We start from the raw sequence: 23,366 nt of genomic DNA on the forward strand, positions 1-23,366 counted from the left end.
GATGCGATTTTGGGCTGGTTAGTGATTTCCTCAGAAGCGGAGGAATAACCGCAAATGCGGTACCGTAGATGCGGTTGAAGGACTGCATGTGTGAAAAGGTCTGGGCAACACATATAAGTTATTTCATTCGTGAGTTTGAGTTATTTCACCATTTTTGACTTCGCCTTGGGATCTTTTTGGGCGATTTGAAAGAGGGATTTTAAGGGAACTTCATTGAGGTAAGGAATTTCGACCTAAAACTCATTTCTATTTTATTATTTCATGAATTAGAGATAGAAATTATGGAAATTAAAGGTTAAAATTGGGGAAAACTAGGGCTTGAAAACATAGGCCTTTAATTGTGGATTTGAAGGACCATTTGGGGTTGGATTTTTGAAGTTTTGATATGTATGAACTCGTGGGGAGATAAGGAACCTATAGATGTAAAAATTATTGAATTTCGAGGCGTGATCCCGGGGGTCGGGTTTTTGTGATTTCGGGATTTGTGTCATATTTTGATTATTTTCTCTTGGGCTTCGTTCCCTTAGCATATTTTGACGACCTCGTTCTGATTTTGGATAGATTCGACGCGAGTGGAGGCCGATTCGAGGGGCAAAGGCGTCGCGAGCTAGAGATTTGATCGGTTCGAGGTGAGTAATGATTGTAAATGATGTTCTGAGGGTTTGAAACCCCGGATTTCCCATCGTAGTGCTATATTGAGGTGAGGCACACACATGATGATGGGCGTTGGGTCGTGCACTATTGGGGATTGTGACTTGGTCTGTCCAAACTGATGAATTTTCCGCGTATTTGACTGAAATTTATTTGTTATCATCATTATTTGGGTTGAATGCCATATTTAGACCTAGTGCCAACTATTTGAACCCTTCGGGGCTTTTTATTGATATTTTCTCACTATTTTGACTTTATACTTGAACTCAGTCATGCCATTTTCCATTTTTTCATACTCAGCCATGTTTACTCAGTTTTATGATTTAAATGATATTTTAAATGATGTTTGGGCTGAGAAACACTATTTTACTATTGCTCAAGAGGCGTGTGAGATCTTTGACTGAGTAAGGCCAAGGGCATATGTTGTGGGAAACACTGATATTGATTTGAGGCCGCGGGCCTGAGATATGTACGCCACGAGGTGGCTTGATTGATATGAGTCCAAGGGCCTAGTAATAATGCCACGAGGTGGCTTGATATTACGCTTGGGCCGTAAGGGGCCCCTCTAGGAGTCTGTACACCCCCAGTGAGCGCGGGTACCCATTATGATGTGAGATTGAGCCCGAGGGGCTGGTATTGTTCTGAGATATTGCCCGAGGGGCGGATTTGTTGATAATGTGCCCGAGGGGCAAACTTCTATTTGTTTACTTTACCTTATCTGCCTATCAATTAACTATTTACTTGTTGAAAAAGGATTGTTACTTAACTTTTCACTGGTTTACTGCTTTTAAATGGTTTTACTGCTTCATTATATAATGCCTTGTGCCTTACATGTTTTCTTACTTTCAGTCGTTAATTACATTTGTTACTCACTAAGTTGGAGTACTCACTTTACTCCTTGTACCCCTGTGTGCAGATTCAGGCGTTGCTGATCCTGCCAGTGCGAGTTGAAAGCTCCTGGCGGACATTTGGAGTTTACGAGGTAGCTGTTTGACGTCTGCAGACCCGTGTTTCTCCCTCTTTATCTTTTCTATCTCTTGTCAGACGTTTGTAATATTTTGTAGACTCTTCAGACTTGTATTAGGTTATATAGATACTCATGACTAGTGACACCCCGGTATCGAGCTATGTTGGGTTGTTCTTCCGTATATTTATGACATTATCTGCTACTTTGGATTATTTTATCATGTTTCAACTATTTCTAAATGCTTAACTATTAATAATTAGATAAAGGGAAAGTGTCGGCTGGCCTTATCTTCACGAGAGGCGCCATCATGACCGGGTCCGGGTTTGGGTCGTGACAGATAGTAGTCTTTGTTAATTGATACTCCATATTTTATCTTGATCATGTCTTTTTCTGATTTTATTTGCTTCTATAAATTTCAATGACAGTATTTGAAAATGTCCTTTGAACTTGGACGCTTTGTACTTCTTCTTGCCTTTTGTGTGTGAGTCCATAACACCCGCTACTTCCTTGTAATTGCTCACAAAATCTTGCGTAACTAATTTTGTGGAGTACATGTTGATGCCATTTATTTCGTTGTGGACAATTTGAAATTAGAACTTCCTTTGTTACATAGTTTCCTTTTGAACAGGTACTGATCATATCTTTGTGGCTTGACATATGCACGCTTCAATATTCTTTTATATAGTGTTCCTTCCGTAGAAGACCTATTTCTTTTTTCTTAATAGACTTCCTTGATTGATTGGAACTGACTTCTTTCATTATGATGTTTGACCTTCTTCTTGGAGAGTTCGATTCCTTTACAAAGCATTGTAGAAGAAAATTCTTCCGTAACAAGCAAATCTTGAGCTCCCTTCCTTAGATCTTGGAACGCCATAACTTGACTTTGGTGTGAGTACTCCAGTGAGCTTGATGTATAATTGTCACGCCCCCTTTTTCTCCCTCCCTTTTTATGGGGAGGAAAAGGTTCGGGTTTCGATGTTTATGGGGGTGATAACTCATTTCCTTTTGGGAATTGGGTATTTTGGAGAGTCGCCACCTAACGAATTATGGTGCGTTAGGGCACCTAGAGTGATTAACTCTTGGATTGGTTTGCATTACCAGAGATTTAGGGTAAGGGCTCAAAATGAACTCGAGGGAAGGTGTTAGGAACCCCTCTTGGTCCACAACTATGGGTCCTGACCGAACTTATATTTATGAATTAGTCCATTAACAATTAAGTAGTTGAAATAAATAATTGCAAGTAAAGCACGTTGGACGTTGTATAACTCAAATAATAAGACAAAGATTTCGAACAAGTTGTGTATATATAGAAAAAGTAAAGCAAAAGAATTTTTGGAAAGGAGGGGTCCTAAGTTGGTTAGCCTACAGGATCACCCCACGCAGTGTCCGGTAAACACTCCTCAATGAGGGGCTACACGTGACATTAGCGCGTAGTTATCATATCCATATCTACCCTTCCCTCCCCTTGGTCATAGCCTAAAGCATTCTAATAACCTTGACAATGTCCTACGCATGCACTACTGTCCCTTCCTTGTGGTCCTGAAGATTTTTTAGGACCTCTAAAGTTGGGCAGTTCTAGATAACCCCTAAGGTGCTTAAAAGGAGAAAATTCTAGGTGACAAGCAAGAACAATTTAGTACTACATATAAAGCAAGTTAGAGGCTCATAGTTACCTCCTGAAGCATATCACATAAGTGCACGTCTTCAAACAACATTCAAACACTTAAGAAACAAATCCCAGAACATGATATCTAAGTGAGCAGAGGTTATAAAGTATTGAATTAGGCCAATATGTGAAGGATCCTTTTTAACTTGCCTACTGATTAGACCTGTTAAATCTGAACAACTTCAAGTAGTAGAAATACAATTTCGGAGTTGCAGAATTTAAACTCGCCCTATAGGATTGCCTAAACGCTAAATAGTGGTGTCCCAAGAGCATGATAACCATGTTTGATATAGTAAAACAGTGGGCAGATTTTAAAAATGGAATCTTGAATTCCTATAGGCATGCTTTCTAATAGTGAATTAGGCAGTACTCGAAAGAATTTATTTAAGGAAAACAAACCACTGATTAGACTAGTTTCAAAGTGAACTAACATGAATTGAACTGACTTATTTGAAGTAAATTGATTTTAGATTTATAGGCAGAATCTCTGATGTTGTTCCCTATAAGCATGATATCTAGTTGTTAAGAGCTGATGTTAGAAACTTGTAGGCATGAAAACAAATGTAATTACCCGTTATAACAGAAGTTGAACTGGATCACACTCTATAGGAATGGTATTTACTTGTGAAATTGATTTTAAAACCTATAGACATGATTTCTATTATCGGAACCACTTGAAACCTATAGGCATGATCTCTAACATGGTAAGGCAACATAGCAAATATAAAATCCTATAGGCATGGTTTCTACCCATATTACCCCATAAATATGTAACTACGCACCCTTTTTTCACTAACCACACCAATATTCGTTTACAAATTATTACAAATCAGATGAATGAATTACATAAATAGATAAAAGAAAAATAAAAAGTTATACTATAGGGAGCCTGAAGCAGGCCCAAGTGATTCCCCAAACCTCCAATAGCCTCAAATGCCAATTTCATAGACAATATCATTGTCTAGGTGCGTCAGAGTTCCCTAAAGATCTCAAGGATCCCAGGCAGTGCTCACACATAGACTTTGTAACCAAATTTAGTAAGTGCAGTGTGGAAGGGACAACCTTAGTGTGCTAGAGTTAAGAGGGATCTCAAAAGGATCCCAAGGCAGTACACACACTGGAGGGGGCATAACCTAAGGACTTAGGAGTAGAGTGAGAGTGCTCGACATAGTTTGAAATGGTTTCAGTAGGAAAACAATGTTAAAAGAGATTTGCTTGAAATAGTTTTGTAAAAACAACATAGGGAGTTATTAAATAAGACAATTTTGAAAAGGGTAAGGTGATCAACAATCAACAAACCAAATACAGAACCAGAAGAGGTTCATCAGCACTTCAATACATGGACTCAAACAGGTACACATATTCACTCAGGGGTAATGGGGGATTTGGGGTAAGTATAGGGCACATAGTTCATAGATGCACATGGGTACAGAATCAGAGAAGCCTTGAAAGGGGTTCAAGGGATTTTAAGGTACAAAATGAACTTCAGATTAATACAGAATCAAACAGACTTAGGATAGCCAACTACTTTACACAAGAAGGTGCATGCCAGAAATCAGAGAAACATAGTCACATTGGGTATACTAGAAAGGGATTCATGAGCAGGCTAATCCTAAGGGGGTATATTCAGAAGCATACAGTAAAGAAGACAGTGAAGTAGACATGTTAGTTGCAGGTTGAATAACAAAACCATAGATAGAAGCATATTAGAAACATGACAACTTAAAGTAGTAAGAGAAACATATTGTTTTGGGACTTGAATAGAAATTAGAACATATCAGTAAAGATATAGTAAACACAAAGTGAAAGAGAACCCAATAGTCAGCCTTGGCTTGCAGCCGACTAACTTAGAACAGTAGTAAGTAACACAAAAGAGAGCAGAAAGCTTTGAGTATGAGAGAGAGTTTTTTTTGAACCAATGTGTTCGTGTCTTGTTTTAATAAAAATCAGGGTACTTATAGTTTGAAAACAGGTAGAAAATACGACATGATTTTGCTTGAAATCACACTGGAGTAGTCAAGAACAGGCGGATGGCGAACCCTAGATGCAAGTCGGCATGGCCTTGGACCCTTGAAGACCTTAGAGAAGGCAAGCATGGCATGAGAGGAGCCATTGGAGGCTTAAGAGACGATGAGAGGTCACCGGAGATGGCCGGAGATGAGAGGTCGGCGATTGAAGATTAGGGTTAGGTTGAGAGTGTTTTGAGAGCAAAGAGGATCTTAGGACGGCGGTGTGTAGATAAATTGGTTAGGGTTAGGGGTCGTTTAGAATTAAAAAAGGAAAGAATGAACGAGGATCGTAGATCTTTTAGATCAATGGCTAGGATCTGATGGGTTTTGGGTCGGATAGGTGTAATTAGGGCCTGGGTCGGGTATTTTAATCCGAAATTGGGCTGGGGTATTGGGTTTAACTGAGGCTAAAATTGAAATGCAATTTGGCTAGGTTTTTTTTTTTGGGCAATCCACTAGGCAAGTGCCTAGGGCTAGTTTTTATATATAGATAAATTAAAATAAAAAAATACATTGTCAGGTGGTCTAACATAATGAAAGTGATAAAATTTGACTTTTACATGACACCTAGTATCAATGTTGAGCAGTAAACTCAACCTTGATATCACATTTGATCTAAAATGAACAATTCATTTAAAAACTAGCCGATCATAATGGGTGACAATTGCAGCCTTGTTCGACTTTGTAAATCCTATGGAATATATACCAAATGTACACTCATTGATTATTATGAATTCAATCGAACTTGTATTTCTGAGCTGCCTGCATATGTCGTTGCAGTTGCAATGAGTCTTGATCCAACTCATATCCACTCCAGTGCAATGCCATTCCTTCCATGTACTTGCTGCTATGATTTATTGATTGCATACTGCTCCATCTTGTGTCAAAATCATGCTCTACGTACAGTGTCCTCTTCCGTAGCTGTTGAAATGGTCGATTCTGGGCATGCGTTTTGCCCCATTCCAGCCTTGTTGTTGTGCTTGTGGTATGAACCATTGCGGCGATAATGATTCCCCCGATTTATTTGAGTGCTCTTGTAATCTGAAGCCATTTGCTGCATCTTGAGCATGTGCTAGGGCGTTTATCCAAAATGACCATTGCCTAGGTTCATAGTTGTCCTCTTGGACACAGAAGCAACTGTTAGCGAACCAATAGCTCTCACATGCTGCAACATGTTGTGCCTGCGTTTATGCATTCCAATGTCACCATAAGCCCAACCATCTGACGGTCACACTTTTGAATCTCAAGATAAAGTGGTGCTGCCTATTGTTTTACTCCAGATCTCTCGTTAATTTGAGGATGTCTGTAGTACTATGCATCATGCGTGCATATGGTTCCAAATAACATGCTTGGAATAAAGAAAGATAAAGTTGTGAAGCCCACGATGCTGTGTGCAATGTATTAAAAATACACACGAAGCACAGTACATTTGCCCATGATGCATCGTGCATTGTAATAAACTGCAGGCGTGCGTTGTAATCCTCATGCTCATGCCTTCTTGCTTCCTTTGAAAGTCACGCTCACCCCATGCGAATGCCATGCGTGCCCCTCCAGACATGTGAGTAGTCTTGCTTGACCAAAATAGTATATTCCAATTCATTGTCCAGCATGCGTTACATTGCTAGCGTGCAATTCCATGCGAAAACACGCGTGAATCCCAGTTGGAATTTAAAATGTCCTCCCAACTCTTGAAGCTCCTCAGCCCAGTACTCTCCAGCACCCAAACAATTTGAAGCTTGCTTTCATTAAAAAAAATGCTAGAAGCATGCGTGCATTCCATGACTCTGATGAAGCATGCGTGCATTTAAAAATCAAAAGAACACCACTGGCTTTCGTGTCCATCTCTTCTCGAAATCTAGCGTGCTCCAAATGCTTAAAGCTGCGATTACTTTTGTTTAATGGTAAGATTCTCCTTGAAATCATGATATCTCTTCACAACTTGTGCATTAGACTCGACTTCACTGCCTCATGCAAACGAGCTGGGCATTCTGTTCCTTTGTTCCCTGCTTGTGCATATCATGATATCTCTTTCAAGGGATTGAGTACCATGTACTAATACCACCCTTTGAAATTGACAATCATGATAAGTCATCTCCACATTACCATTCCCTGCACAAAAACACCAAATGTTAGTATAACAGAAGATCATCAAGATCTCTTCCCATAGGATTCGATCCTGCTGATCAGTTATGTCCATTCTGTTTCTCCTCCTCATTTTGCCTTTGTTCCACTCCACATTTATCTCCTTTTTGGCTTTGTTCCTTCCCATGTCCTCCTAATTCCTTGCAACCTTTACTCTTATGTAAGGACATTGCATCTTATCTTCGTTAACGATCCTCCTTCCTTTTGAGTCCAGATCCCAGAAACCATGGCACTCAGTATTTCCTTCATCTAGAGCATAATTGGCAAGGTGGTCTGCTAATGTATTCCCTTCTCTGAATATGTGAGTGACCTTGATGATACTTTGTTCCTTCAGTCTTAAAATCTCCTCTACATGTTTAGTAATATACCAAGGAGGCTTCCATGATTCCTCTATAATGTTCTTTAAAAGAATAGAATCTGTCTGCATCCATATCTGGAAATAATTAAGACCTTTGCACATCTTCAATGCCTCCGCAATAGCTACTGCTTCTGATACATTGTTGGTTCCTTCAGAAATCTCCCTTCCTTCTGCATATATCAGATTACCTACCTCATCCCTTATGCAGAAACCAATCAAACTCCTCCCTGGGTTCCCTCTACATGTTCCATCCATATTCACTTTGATCTACCCTCTTGAAGGAAATTCCCATAACACTTTATCATATTTTAGTCGAGGTGTGTACTGCTCCATCATTGTCAGTAAGTCCAGCCACTTGTGAGGCACGTGTAGTCCTGGATTTTTCAGTTGGACCAGAGCTTGCAAAGTAGATGACACCTGGTAAATAACTCTGCTCACTGACACTATTTCTCCATATTTCAAACTGTTTCTTCTCTTCCACAATTCCCATACAATGCATGCAGGTAAAGCTTGTAATACTGGCTTCAATCTAGGTACAACTGGTGTTGTCCAACACTTTGTAATTGCTTGATGTAATGACAACCCATCTAATGAAATTCCTGCTCTCCTCAAGAAGTAACTCCAAACACTTTTGGCTGCATTGGATGTGAAGAACAGATGTAGTAATGACTCCTCCTTAGGATCAGCACAACACCAACATTTGGATCGCATGGAGTATCCTAGTTTACGCAAGAAATCATCAAGTGGCAGTTTGGCTTTCCACACCTTCCACAGGAAGAAAGATATCTTGAAAGGTAAACCTTTTACCCATATCATCTTGTAAGCTAATCTTGGGTTGGCTCTTCTTCGCAGGTAATCCCATGCAGATTTTACTGTAAAATGTCCCCTTGTTTCAAGCATCTAGAAAGAAGTATCTAACTGTGAACTTTCAGTTGATGGTCTAATATTCTGCATAATGTGGTGTGCCAAATCTTCAGGTAGGCTCTCAAACATTTTATCCACATTCCACATACCATTTTCAACCAGATCATTTACATTATGAATATTGTCATCGATACCAAACTCTGCAGGCACTTGAAAATATAAGGCTCCCAACTTAGTCCAATTGTCGAACCAGAATTGAGCTGATCCCATTCTCAGTTTCCAATAGATTTGATGCTCAATCAAGTCCCTACATTCTAGCATTTTTCTCCACACGTGGGATCCACGCTTCCAAGGTACAATTACTGCATTTAGTTTCTTGCAGTACTTTTGACTAATAAATGCACTCCATAAAGTGGGCTTAGTCCTGAAATTCCACCACAATTTGCAGAACAGTGCCTTGGATACGTCATGTAGGGACCTGAACCCTATGCCTCCCTCCTCAAAAGGCATACAAAGGTTAGTCCAAGATGACCAATGTCTAGTGCTCCCTCCTACATTGTTGCTCCAGAAAAACTTGGCAAAAATGCTATGTAACTTGTTGATCAAATAAATTGGAGGATTAATTGCTGACAACATATGAATTGGGATACTCTGCAGGACATTTGCAATTAAAACAGTTCTGCCTCCTACAGATAGGAGTTTGCCTTTCCATGACTGAAGTTTGTCCATAACCTTGGTGATTAATCCCTGGAAATAGTTCCCCTTCTTTTTGCATAAAAAATAGGACAGCCAAGATAGGTCATAGGGAAACATTGTCTTCGTATACCTATAATCCTTTCCACCTTGTTAATCACCTCATTATCCGTTAAATGATGTAGGTATATGGCTGATTTGGCTTTGTTCACCAGTTGACCAGATGATGATTCATAAGCTTGCAAAACCTCCATGACAAGTCTCAACGAAGTTTCAGCAGATGAGCAGAAAATGATTGTATCATCAGCGTATGATAGATGATTTATTTTTGGGCTCCATTTTGGCATTCCAAAACCACAGAAATACAGGTTAGTGTGTAGTGAATTCAATCCCCGAGAAAGTGCTTCTGCTGCCAGAATGAATAGAGTTGGTGACAAAGGGTCACCCTGTTTAACTCCCCTCGATGATTTGAAGAAACCATTAGGCTGACCATTTATAAGAACAGAGTACTAATTGTTCCCAATCAAATCAAATATCAAGCCAATAAAAGCTTCAGGAAATCCCATTTTCCTTATTATTTTGGTCAGGAATAGCCATGATAGCCTATCGTAAGCTTTTGTCATATCAAGCTTAATCACAACGTTTGGACCCGCTTTTGTTCTCAACCTGATATCCGTAATGATTTCTTGAGTTAACAGCACGTTCTCAACTATGCTTCTACCCTTCACAAAACCTACTTGTTCCTCCGAGATTATGTTTGGTAATAATTCAACCAACCTCTCATGAATAACCCTAGATAAAATCTTGTTAACAAAGTTGCTAAGACTGATTGGTCTCATGTCCGCAAAGGTCGTAACTTCTTTTTTCTTTGGTAATAAAACCAGGTTTGTGTGCGTCACACTCTTTGGAAACTGCTGACCGCAAAAGAAAGCCTTGACCATGCAGACTACATCTTCTTCAATAATTTCCCAGCATGTTTGGTAAAAGGCTCCAGTGAATCCATCTGGTCCACCAGCTGAGTCTTCATTCAACCCCATAACTACTCTCTACACTTCTTCATTGGAAGGCAAGACCATCAATCTTTTTTGTTGATCACTATCTACCATTGAAGGTACATGATTTAGAATGTCAAAATCATTTGGAACTGCAGTCTCAGTAAATTGATCCTTGTAGAACTTTATTGCTTCTTCTGCTATTAAATGATCTTCTTCGATCCAGTTACCAAGGCTATCCTGGATCCTTGATAATTTCAGTCTCTTCCTTCTCCCATTAACTTGAGCGTGGAAGAATTTAGTGTTTCTATCGCCATCTTTGAACCATGACATGCCAGCTTTTTGTCTCCAGAATTCTTCTTCTAATGCAAGATATTTAATCATTTCAGCTTGGACCTGTTTTAATCTTTGTCTATTCATCTGTGTAGGATTGACTTCAAATTGTCTTTCATGAACAAAGACCACCTCCTCAAGGCTTGCAATCTTTTGGAATATATCTCCATATGTAGCTCTGCTCCAGGTAGATAGTGCTTGTTTAAGCTTCTTTAACTTGTAGTTAAAAATGCAGAAAGGGTTAGCACTAAAATCAGCATTCCAATTCTCCTTTACTACATCTTTGAAGGTTTCATGCTTTGTCCAGAAGTTAAGAAATCTGAATGACTTCTTAATTGGAGGAGTTTCTATATCACATTTCAGCAGCATTGGGCAATGATCAGACCCAATTTTGGATAGGTGAGTTATCTCCAATCCAGGAAATGTTTGTTGCAATTCATTATTGCCAAAACATATGTCCAATCTTTAAAAAATGCAGTCCTCCTCTGATCTTCCATTCCACCATGTAAATATGCTTCCTTTAAAACCCAAGTCTGTCAAATTGCAGGTATTGATGCAATGTATGAAGTCATCTACTTCAATGAGAGAAACTGGCAAGCCCCCATATTTCTCTTCCTCATTCCATATCACATTAAAGTCGCCTCTAACTAGCCAAGGTACTGTCATATCTGATGCCATTGCATACAACGTATCCCATAGTTCTATTCTTTCAGTGCGATCACATTTGGCATAGACTCGTGTAAGGATGAGCTCAACATGTGTTTCAGAGTGCATTAATCTCAAAGTAAGCTGTTGAGTCATGTTATATAAAATAGTAACCTCAAAAATTTCATCAATAAAAGCCCAAATTGTGTTTGACACATTCACCACAGCCTGTGCCAAACCAATTCTTGCTCTATACCTCTCCATTTTGTGAGACTGTTGCATAGGCTCAAGGATGCCTATGAACTCAAAATGATGTTTTCTGTGCATTGTAATCAGCCTTTCAAATACTTGCACTGTGTTTACTGACCTGACATTCCATATAATGGCATCCATTAAATGTTTTGGGATTTGGACAGTGTTCTCCTTGTTTTTACTCCACTAACTGGGACAGTAGAAGTCTCTTTTGACTGTTTCTTTTTTCCCTTTAATGCAGATTTTACTAGTTCAATAACCCTTGGCGACAGATCTCCCTGCTTGGCAACATTAAGGAAATTTTGTGCAGTGGATTCCTCATCCATGTCTCTACCTTTAAGTTCTGCATGGTGAACTTGATCATGTGCTTCTACTGCCTCTTTTGATGAAACAATATCCTCTGCCTGGTTGATAAGTTCGGCATCTTTTTCAGCATGTTCATTGGTCAACATCATTGTATTGTTCAATGGAACGTTACTTCCTGCTACATCCTGCACGGTGCTCAATGGAACAATACTTCTTGCATAAACCTGCACTGTCATAGCTTGGTTCTTGTCTGCATTCTTGTCTTGTTTCTTGTCTGCATTTTCAGCTTCTTTCAGGACATCACTAACAGCCTTATGTGAAGTCCCTCCTGGATCTATAATATTAATGTTCCCCTCTTTTGTCTTTTCTGTTGCTGCATTTGTGCATTCACTGATGCTTTGAATATTGATTGCATTGGCATTACCATTAACACTTTGATCCTCATCTTCCACTTCATTTCCTCCAAATTCTTCATCACTATGCATTGTATCTGGAATCTGACCATCTGCTAAGTCTTCCTCTGTTTGGTTGAGCCATAATCTCCCTCCTGCCCCTTTTTCTTTTTTCATTGGTCCTGAATTTCTCAAAATCTGTATCTTCAACAAATTCATTTTCTTTGTTGTTTGCTAATTGTTGTTCCATTTTGGTGTCCTGTGAAGGAATGTCTTGACATGAAGTATTGACTTGAACTACATTATTTTTGAATGCCATTTGGACCCAGTGGGCAGGTGACTCATTGTGAAAATGTTGTTCATTCCCCAAATTTTTTTGTACACAATCATCTGTTGATTCCCTATTTGTTGTATGATTTCTTATTGCTGCAGGATTAAAAGTAGGTGCTGCAGGGTTCAGTTTGTTGGGTTGTGTCTTGGATGATTGTCTCCTAGATGATCTAGGAGAAGTTACCTTTTGTACCATTTGTCTAGTTGAAAAATCAAATTCCTGCTCCTCTGATTCATTCTCTACACCTGCTTTGGAATTATTTTACTGAATATCATTGTTGCCTATGGTTTTTTGAACTGGAGTTTCCTCCACAGCTGCCAGTTGGTTGCCTTCATTAATCTCACCATTTTCAATTTGTAGCACTGCAAATTGGTTGGTTGTTTGTATTTGTTTTGTCACAACTGTATTGTTAACAAGAACAATTTCTTTCCCTTGTGCAGTAGTACCTTCAGCTTGTTTGCCTTTGTTTAGTCCCCTATTGTCGCGAACTTCCTTCCATTGAGGGCCTGCATTACCAAATATCTTACCACTAGTAAGGATCATCAAAGGAGCATTATGTTTTGCAGGTTTCTTAGTGCCTTGTTTCACATTTTCGACATTTTCCTGCTGCTGGACATTTTTGCTTTCCCTTAAATCCGGATTAATTCTCCAACATTCAATCATGTCATGGCCTTGTAACTTGCACTCTTTACCGTACTTTGGCAAATAATCATAGTTAATGGTTACCCATTCAGTTCTTACATCCCCATTTACTTCATTGACAATGTCCATTTGAACTTTCTTGGGGAGGTTAGCTAGCAGATCCACCAACACTTTAACACGAGCACAACTAGGTCTGGTTTTCTTGACAGTAGCCAAATCCAAGTGAAGGGGTTTACCTACAGCAGAAGCTAGAGAGAACAAGCATTCTCTGACAAAATAGGTAAGCAGCAAATTAGGGAATAAAATCCAAGCCATTACCTTAGGTGTCTCCTCTCCAACTTTAAATTTTGTATCATAGATCAAAGTTCTTAGTTGATATTCATCCCCATGCTTATCCTTAACATAGTACACACTTTTTGATGAGAAATCTATGTAATCTTGCCATAATGAAAATCGAATCAAAATGTGCCTGTCACGAAGATATCCAATGTTGCATTTAGCTTTGATACCACACTGCATTGGAACAATTCGACATATTTCATTGATATCTGGCCATCCGTATGAAAATTTGCACACAACTGCCTGTTGCAGTCCTTCCATATAGTTCATACGTTCCACTTCTGATTTTGTAAAGCATACAGTTGGTTGTCCTTGAAAGAATTGAGCTTGTCTTGGAGGAATTGGATCAACTACTGCTGCTCGATCTTGCACTGTCGAATTACTGGGCGTAGGTTTTATAGTGTTTGCATAATCCAAAGGTTTTGGAACATTAATTGTTGTCGTGCCTTGCTGTGTGATGTTGGGGGGTGGTTGAGGAGGTGGCCCAACAAGTGGGGGTAGCTGGCCACTGGCCAGAGTGGCCATGGCAGCACTGCGTGAAGGAGCAGTGATTTTCCCAACTCAAAAACCATTCAGATGCTACTCCCGTAAGACTTTCCCCAAAATAGGCCATCAGCAATTCTTCGTTTCTTCCTGCACCTCTCAGTTGATTGCAATACCTTTTTCAGGTGGGCTATGAGGTCTCCATGTCCATCATACTTTTCAAATTTGGGAGTCTTGAAACCAGACGGCAAGTGGATATTGGGGAACATGCATAGATCTTTGAAGGCAACACTCTTTTGACCTGCCAACCCTTGCTTGTTTTTCAACCGTTCTAAGCTTTTCGCTCTTTGGGTTATTTCTTCCTGTACCATCTTTCGGCAGGCTTCTCAATGTTTGTAGGAAGATCAAACGAGTACGAGTGGTACTCAGGAGAGTTGTACTGCTCTTGTTGTGTAGCAAATTGTGACTCATGACGAGGTTGTCCTTGACCACTGGCCCATCCTTGATACATTTCGGTCATCTGCTATTTCAGTATTCTATTTTTCTCAAACACAATAGACTGTTGTTGAAACCTCTGACCCTAAGTCTCTTGAGCACTTGTAACAGCTTCGATGTCAGTTATCATTTTTTCTTGGATCTTGTGTTTCCGGCTTACCACAAACCGGCCACCTCAACTTTCTTCACAATTCAAAACAAAACATGTTAGAATGGACTCACTCGGTTGTTGTTATTATCAATATTTTTTCACTTTTGTTTTTCTTCTTTTTATTCATTTTTTTTTCAATGGTTGATTGAACCTGATATGGGTTGTCTACGTATCATGTGGGAACATGAATCAGATCTTGCTTAGTTCGGGAAGATCATGAATAAAGTAAATACACTAACTTTTTTTTTGAATTTTTTATTTTATTTTTTTGAAAGAAAGACTTATAAAGAAGAAAAGGAATATTTTTGAATTTTGATTTTTCTTCAGTATTTTTGCAAAGAAAGACTTATAAAGAAGAAAGATTTTTTTTTTTTGAATTTGTTTCTGGAATTTCGAAAGAAAAACTTCTAAAGAAGAAAGAAAATATTTTTTGGAATTTTATTTTGAATTTTTGAAAGAAATGCTTCTAAAAAATCAATTTTGAAAGAAGAATGAAAATATGTTTGGATTTTTGGAAAAATTAAAAGAAAATATTTTTGTATATTCTTTTTTAAAAAAACAATTAGGGTCTTAAAAAAGGCTTTTTAAAGAAGCAAGTAATGAAAAATATTTTTGGATTTTTTGAAAATTGAGGGTCTAAAAAAAAGACTTTTCTAGAGAGGAAGTAAAGAAAAATATTTTTGGATTTTTTTAAAATTATGGGCCGGTACCGATGAGGTTTGCCTACGTATCTCACATCCGGTGAGAATCAGACCCGCGTAGTTCGCCCTTTTTTGACGGAACAGAAATTGACTTATTTTGAAATGTCTTTTCCTCTTTTTTCAAAATTTTGGTAGAGTTTCAGGATAATTCAAATATCTACTCCTCACTCTTGATTTTTTCTCTTCGATTTTTTTTTGGTTCTTTTTTTTTTATTCTCTTTTTTTTTTCTTTTTTTTTTTTCATTTTCTTTCCATATTCTTGAAGCCAGTCAACATGCAAGCCGAAACAGACAGATACGCAAGTAGCACGTAAGATGCATCAAGATGGTCTTTTGATTTTTGGGTACACCTGTCCTAGACGGACCTAACCCCTGTATTGAGTCCCCAAAGTCAAAATGCACATGATGCAAACAAGCGTTCCTACCAGAGATCCGGCATGAGGCTATGTTATACTAGATTTAAAAACCTGAGTTTACTTGTTCTAGATCTAGCTTACCCGAGCGGACAGCTCGAGCCGAGGGGGGCAGCGTACCAGGAATACAAAAGTTTCACCGACTTTGCAACTTGTCCGAACCTCGTTCTAAAATTTGGGATATGACTCTAACAGAAGAGAAGTCACACGAAGTGCACACTTCTCCATGATTTAGAAGACTCAAAGAGAGGAAGGGTTTCGTAGCAGTTTATATACAGTTCACAGAATATCAAAACGGTAAAAGCAACAATTAGCCAATTAGGCCCAAACATGTAACAAAATCAGATAATGGATAAAGCCAACTATAACAATTCATCTAAGCTCGAATTCTTGAACCCTGAACCAGAGATTCTGGGTTCGATCCCCAGCAGAGTCGCCAGAGCTGTCACACCTCCTTTTTACCTACACCCCCAGAAAAGGGTATGTATAAGGGAGTTTTTCCAATTAAAGGACAATCAAAACGGGATTATTGCAATTAAAGATTCAGAGTCGCCACTTGGAATAAATTTATGGTGTCCCAAGTCACCGGTTCAAATCTCGAATCGAGGAAAAGATTGACTCTGTATTACAGTCCGCGAACACAGAAATCCATGTAAGGAATTTTGTTAACCCGGGAGAAGGTGTTAGGCATTCCCGAGTTCCGTGGTTCTAGCACGGTCGCTCAACTGTTATTATTGGCCTACTATATGATTTTAGTACATGTTTTAACTTATGGTGTATTTTTACCTTATTAACCGCTTTTAATCATTTTTCAGGAAAATTTCAACGTTATACAAAACACGTCTTTGGATTGCGCCACATGAAATGCACCCGCGATCCGCGACATATTTTATTTAACGTTGTTAAGACTTGTATTTGGGTCAAATGAAATGCACACCCGAGTTTAAAAAGGTAATTTTAAATTACGCGTCTAAAGCAACCTCACGTTTTTAACTTTGTGAGGGACATGATCGGAATAAATATTTAGCAACACAGTTCTTGCAGTCAGTGAAATGTCATAATAATGAATATTTACGAGACTTGATTTCGGTGTATAACATAGGCAACGATAATCTTACAAACCTAAAGCAATTACCACTAGAAGTGAATAATACATGCATTATTTAATGAGTTGCAATAAACTGATGCAAAGGACATCAATCAAGATTAATGTAAATTGACCAAGCCAAACTTTCACTTCCCTAAATAGCCTAACTGCTGAAATTATTAACATAAAAATATATACTCCATTTAAACAAAAAAAAAAAAAAACTACTTCAACAACTAAAAAAATAAGAAACAAAATCTGACCAACCCTTAATAACTTAACACAATAAACTCAAGAACACCACAAATGGACGAACAATCACGTACATGACATGATAACAGAGACGCTAAAAAAATCAAACTAAAACATTCGCGAAAGCACAATAAATACATGAAATAATCCCTGCCTTCATATCTTCATGAGGCTAATCCCTGCCTTCATATCTGCATGAGGCTAACCCATACCTCCACACCTGCATGAGGCTAATCCCTTCCTGCATATCTGCATGAGGCTAATCCCTGCCTTCATATCTGCATGAGGCTAATCCCTGCCTCCATATCTGCGTGAGGCTAATCCTTGCCTCCATATCTGCGTGAGGCTAATCCCTGCCTCCATATCTACATGAGGCTAATCCCTACCTCCATATATGCATGACACTAATCCCTGCCTCCACACCTACATGAGGCTAATCCCTGCCTCCATATCTGCATGAGGCTAATCCCTGCCTCCATATCTGCATGAGGCTAATCACTACCTCCATATCTACATAAAGCTAATCCTTGCCTCCATATTTGCACGAGGCTAATCTCTGCCTCCATATTTGCATGAGGCTAATCACTGCCTCCATATTTGCATGAGGCTAATTCTTGCCTCCATACTTGTATGAGGCTAATTCTTGCATCCATACTTGTATGAGGCTAATCTCTGCCTTCATACTTGCATGAGGCTAATCTCTGCCTCCATATTCTCATGAGGCTAATCCCTGCCTCCACATTTGCATGGGACTAAGCATTGTCACTCCTTGCATATATATTGTTCTATTCCGGTACTATCTATTTGCTTTTTGATCGGGCTAAGCTCTGCCCTTCATTTCACAAGACTAAGCCTTGTCTTGTTAACATCATATTATTGCATCTTATGGGCTGAAATATCTCCAATCTATCCAAAGGTGTCATAGTCTAAAAGGCATCATCCTCATAGTCGGAAGACACCATGCCATGGCCTGAGGATCTCTCAAATATCGCATATCATTATTCAAAGGCATCATGGTTCGGAGGCACCATCTTCATGGACCGAGAACATCATTTCATGGCCTGCGAATACCTCACTAAACAATTCATGGCCCAGGACATCATGGTCTGAGGACGTCATCCTTAACCATCCGAAGACAACTTTCATGGTCCAAAGGGAATCTGCATCATGTTTAAATTTTCGCACAAATACATGATTATAGCATCTCTTTATCTGCAGGTGACCTGTAAGAAACCGCTATCCTGGTAGAAGCGACCTCGCTCCAGTTCCTTCGCTATATCAAACTTGACCATTTACCATAACCACTCTTGTATTCATCCCGCAATCCCGCGTTCGTTCATGTAAAGACTTCATCGGTACATTCTGCCGATGGATCCAGAACTACACATGGCATGATTCTTGTATAACCAGGGATATGTAGGCTGCTCAAAGACCGGAGTCCGGGCTCTGTCTTTCAAAACATCCCATTCGGATAAAATTGGCCATCATTTATTTACCCGAAAACTCTTTCATCCTTCCCGGGTAAAGAGGGGCAAGTGTTGATACCCAATTTTTCCCTATAATATTTTTGAAATGCATATATACCTTTAAAAACTACAATTGGTATTCTTCCATAATTTTTACATTCTTTAAATTAATTTATCTCACTATTTTATTCATATAAATAATTACAAAATTGCATCACAAATGTTTTAAAAACATTCCTTTATTTAATATTACTATTTATGGCCCTATTAAGTCCAAATCATTTCACAAATAACCAGATTTACATCTTTTGGTTACAATTGCAATAATTTTGCAATTATAGCCCATGCATACATCACTACATTATTTTACCAGAAATTAGCCCGATATATTTTTAAGATATTTAATAATTACTTTAAAGTATCCCCGTGCATACAAATTATGTTTTCTCATTGGTAATTATTTTATAAAATAATGTTTATTCAAGTACCTGCGTATTTAATAAATAGCCCTTTTTTATTTTCAAACTTAACCCTTTTAATACCTAAATCTACCAGCCCAAATACCCTTATTAGGCAGCCCAAAACCCCTTATGTACCCGACCCAGTTCTTGTTAAATCCTGGTCGTTGATCATTTTGATCAACGGTCCAGAGTTCCCCTTACCATAATTAAACTAACCTACACCCCCCAAACCCTAATCATTTCCTACCCCTCTACATCGTCATCTGTTCCCTCCTCTCTCAAATGCTTTCTACCTAAACCCTAATCTCCAAACGCTGTCACTGGCTTAGCCCTCCCTTCTACGATGTTTCTCTGTCATCGGAAGCCTATATCGGCCTCTTGCTTGCAATGGTATCTCCATTTCATGGATCCTTGAGGAGATCCTCAAGGACCTAGGTGGTTTGTTTACACCTTGGGGTTTTCTTGCCTGTTTTAGGCTATTTGGCTTGATTTTGAGTAAGATCTTCTCATTTTTTGTCTTGAATCCATGATTTCTTAAGTCCATGCTCGTCTCTGTTGTCTTCTAAAAAACCCAATTTTTTATCCTTTGATCTTCTCAGATCTGTCTAGATCTGAGATAAATTGAGTCTATTTCACATGTTTTCACGAAGGTCTTACGGGTTTTGATCGATTCTCCGTTTTTCCTAAAAACCAGGGTTTACTAAACTCACCTTTTTCAAAGCCTTTCTAATTTTCAAGTGTTTAATCGTGGTTCTTAAGTGTTACTGACCGATTCATGTTAATATTATTTGACCCTTAGTTGATTTAAGCTAAAGCCCCAATTTCTTACATTTTTTGCTTCGATTCTGAGTCTTTCCATGCTACCTATTACATTGGTTATTTCTGTGCTTTGACTCCCATGATTTTTCTTAGTCTAATTCAGTATCTTGTAACTTTTACCCTAGTGCATCTCTACTACGGTTTCTGAGTCGATCTCTTGGCGAATTTATGTGTGTTTATGAAGTTTTATTTAGCCTACTCGTTTATTCATGGAAACTGATATTTTCCCTCTCTTTAAATCGGTACTATTCCGAATTTTGATTTATTGATTTGCTTGGTTGAACTTATGTGTTGATTTTTGATTTATTCCTTTGTTTACACCTTTAATTATTCTTATTACCTTATTGCTTGTAATGTTACAGATTTTTCACGATTATTTCCTTAATTAAACTTTTGTTTGTTGACCTCTTTACTTAGGCCTGATTTGATTTTCTTTCCTTAAGTGATTCATGTCCTTTAACCGTTGAGTAGTTGACTTTAATTGAAGGAAGACTACGCTAATTCTGTGTGTGATTGATTTTGTAATTTCCCTAATTGCTGAGATTTGATTTCTTTTACCTTATTCTGCTCCACTCCTAAACTAATATATATACTCTCATCTACTCTCAGTTCAAAACACGAACATTAGTTCACTATTACTCTTACACTCTAAAAAGCACTATGTTCTTTCTGCTACTTGTGATATACAAGGATTAGCCTCATGTAAATATGGAGGCAGTGATTAGCCTCATGCAAATATGGAGGCAGCGATTAGCCTCCTACAAATATGGAGGCAAGTATTGGCTTGATGCAGATATGGAGGCAGGGATTAGCCTCATGCAGATATGGAGGCAGAGATTAGCCTCATGCAGATATGGAGGCAGGGATTAGCCTCATGCAGATATGGAGGCAGGGATTAGCCTGCAGATATGGAGGCAAGGATTAGCCTCATGTAGATGTGGAGGCAGGGATTAGCCTCATGCAGATATGGAGGCAGGGATTAGCCTCTTGAAGATATGGAGGTAGGTATTAACCTCATACAGGTATGGAGGCAGGGATTAGCCTCATGCAGATATGGAGGCAAGGATTAGCCTCATGCAGATATGGAGGCAGGGATTAGCCTCATGCAGAGAAAAAATATCAAATAAAGGTAGGATATTTCTTAGATGGGGATATGTTCAGTGTCTGGTGGCTTGTTTGATAGTGATTTTGCTTTGTGTAGACATGTTTGCGAATACTATCGCTATGTCAGATGCGCCTGCGTTCAAAGAAAAATTGTAATTTTTGTGAGGGGAGGTTGGTTCCTGCTTCTGTCCGCTGGCCTTGCTTTGTTCTGTTCTGGAGGCCTTATTTGAGTTTCCCTGGGAACACCTAACTGTTAAGGAAATAGAGTTTTCGAAAATATGAAATTATTGATAAAAAATATAGTCATATTAGAAACATATTGAAATATCAAGTGATTTTTAGATGAACTAGTGACTGTAACACATTTCAGAGACATTGCAGCTTTCTCTTGTTAGTAGATGCCTGATAATGTTGACCTGTTTCTGATACCAAAATTACTTTGATGCCTACTCCTTTGAAATTTGCAGCTTCGTCGAAGAACATTCTCCAACCGTCGTATGTTTCGGTAATATCCTTTCCCATGAATGACACCTCTTCATCAGGAAAATATGTTTTTAGGGGTTCGTATTCTCGTCCCATCGAGTTTTCAGCAAGATGGTCTGCCAATGCTTGTCCTTTGACCGCCTTTTGAGTTACGTAGACAATATCAAACTCACTCAAAAGTATCTGCCACTTGTCTAGCTTTCTTGTTGGCATGGGTTTCTAAAATATGTACTTCAAAGGGTCCATCCTGGATTTGAGGTATGCGGTATAGGCACAGAAGCATTGCCTCAGCTTTTGGGCCATCCAAGTCAGAGCACAACAAGTGTTTTCTGATCGCTGCCAACTCCATACTACTACAAACTAGGAAGAGAGGGTCGCAATAGCTTTTACCCGATATGAGGGTCGGGATCGAATTCCTCAGGGAGCTAGGAAGGGAGTTGAGTATCTGTCTAGACTAAAGTCATGTAATTGTTCCAAATGTCACTTCCAAACATCTTTTGATTTTTCTTTAACAAACTAATATTATCAACTGCTAATTAGAACTAAATTATGCTAATGAGAAAATTGCTAGAGTTGTATCTAATGGGTAGAAAGGCACTAGGGTAGTGACTTTCACCTAGGTGGTTAATTGACGGGTAAATGCTTTTAAGGCTTGATAGACATGATTGGGGAAATATGCTATAACTGTTGCACAATTTTACCCACTCTCACACCTCTCGGTAGAGAGAGTGATTTTGCCCAATTGACTCTCTCGAGACCAAATGGGTAGGCAAATTAGCTCAAGCAACTAAAGTTCAAGTCGGGTAATTATTCTCTCGAGGTTTAACCCTTCAATTGGGACTATCAATTCTCTTGAGTCCATCCCAATTTCTTGTTGGGTCAATTTTGGAGACTTAGGCTTTCTTTCTCAAGAAGAGTCAAGTCAACTTAGCACAAACCAGTGTTTGCAACCACTAATTCATAGATTAAACCATAAAATTGACCCAAATAGCAAACACCCATAGTCAATCTAACCCTAGATGACAACACCCATCAATTACCCACACTAGGGTTGAGCCACAACCCTAGCTAATGGGTTTAGCTACTCATGTTTGAAGAAGAAAATAGGGAAATAGATGAAGAACAACACCTATTAATTAAAAGCTAATGTAAATATAGAGAATCTATCGTTAAATCTAAGTTAAGATGCCAAAAATGGCTACACAATAGCTTCTCACGAGCGCAACTTCGTTCTGGGTATAACTGATACCCTAAAAATGAAAAAATGTTCTATTTATACTAAGCTGGAAAAACTAGACAAAAATGCCCCCGCGGGGTCAGTGCGGACCGCACAGAATGGACCGCGGCCGCACTAGGCTCTTGGACTTGAAGTCTTGGCTCTCTGATCTTAGGCTCCGTGGACCGCGCAGAATGGACCGCGGCCGCGGAGGCAACTAGCGTGGTCCGCACAAACATGACCGCGGACCGCATGGGTTTGAAGTTGGCACTGGACATCTCTCTGATCTTCTCCTCCGCGGACCGCACAAAATGGTAGTGCAGCCGCGGAGCCTTCAGTGCGGATCGCACAAGATCGATTGCGGCTGCACTGCCTTGAAGCTTGATTTGCCAGTTCTTTGAATCCCCTAGTGCGGACCGCACAAAGTGTAGTACGGCCGCACTAGGCCTGTTTGTCCTTAGTTTACCCTGTCTTTGGTACTTGAGCAGGTTTCACTCCTTTTGAGCCGATCTTTGACATTTCGCCACTTTGTCGATCAAACCTGCAATCAAGCACATCTTACGAGCCTTTTGGGACTGTTTTGTAAGAATTTATAATCAAAGCGTAAGCAAGAAGGAGCATGAAACACGTCAAAATCCCTCGTTATCAACTCCC

At 39.1% G+C, this 23,366-nt stretch overlaps 2 protein-coding genes across 2 annotated transcripts; both read right to left on the bottom strand.

Moving 5' to 3' along the window:
* Positions 1–7,568: 7,568 nt before the first annotated feature.
* Positions 7,569–8,048, bottom strand: LOC138878371 (uncharacterized). The gene has a single exon (XM_070158041.1). It carries the CDS (start codon positions 8,046–8,048, stop codon positions 7,569–7,571), a length of 480 nt encoding a protein of 159 aa, XP_070014142.1.
* Positions 8,049–11,140: 3,092 nt separating this feature from the next.
* Positions 11,141–11,713, bottom strand: LOC138878372 (uncharacterized). Its single transcript, XM_070158042.1, has one exon. It carries the CDS (start codon positions 11,711–11,713, stop codon positions 11,141–11,143), a length of 573 nt encoding a protein of 190 aa, XP_070014143.1.
* Positions 11,714–23,366: the final 11,653 nt, after the last annotated feature.

Source organism: Nicotiana sylvestris, chromosome 9, assembly GCF_000393655.2.
Source record: "Nicotiana sylvestris chromosome 9, ASM39365v2, whole genome shotgun sequence".
Taxonomy (NCBI): Eukaryota; Viridiplantae; Streptophyta; class Magnoliopsida; order Solanales; family Solanaceae; genus Nicotiana; species Nicotiana sylvestris.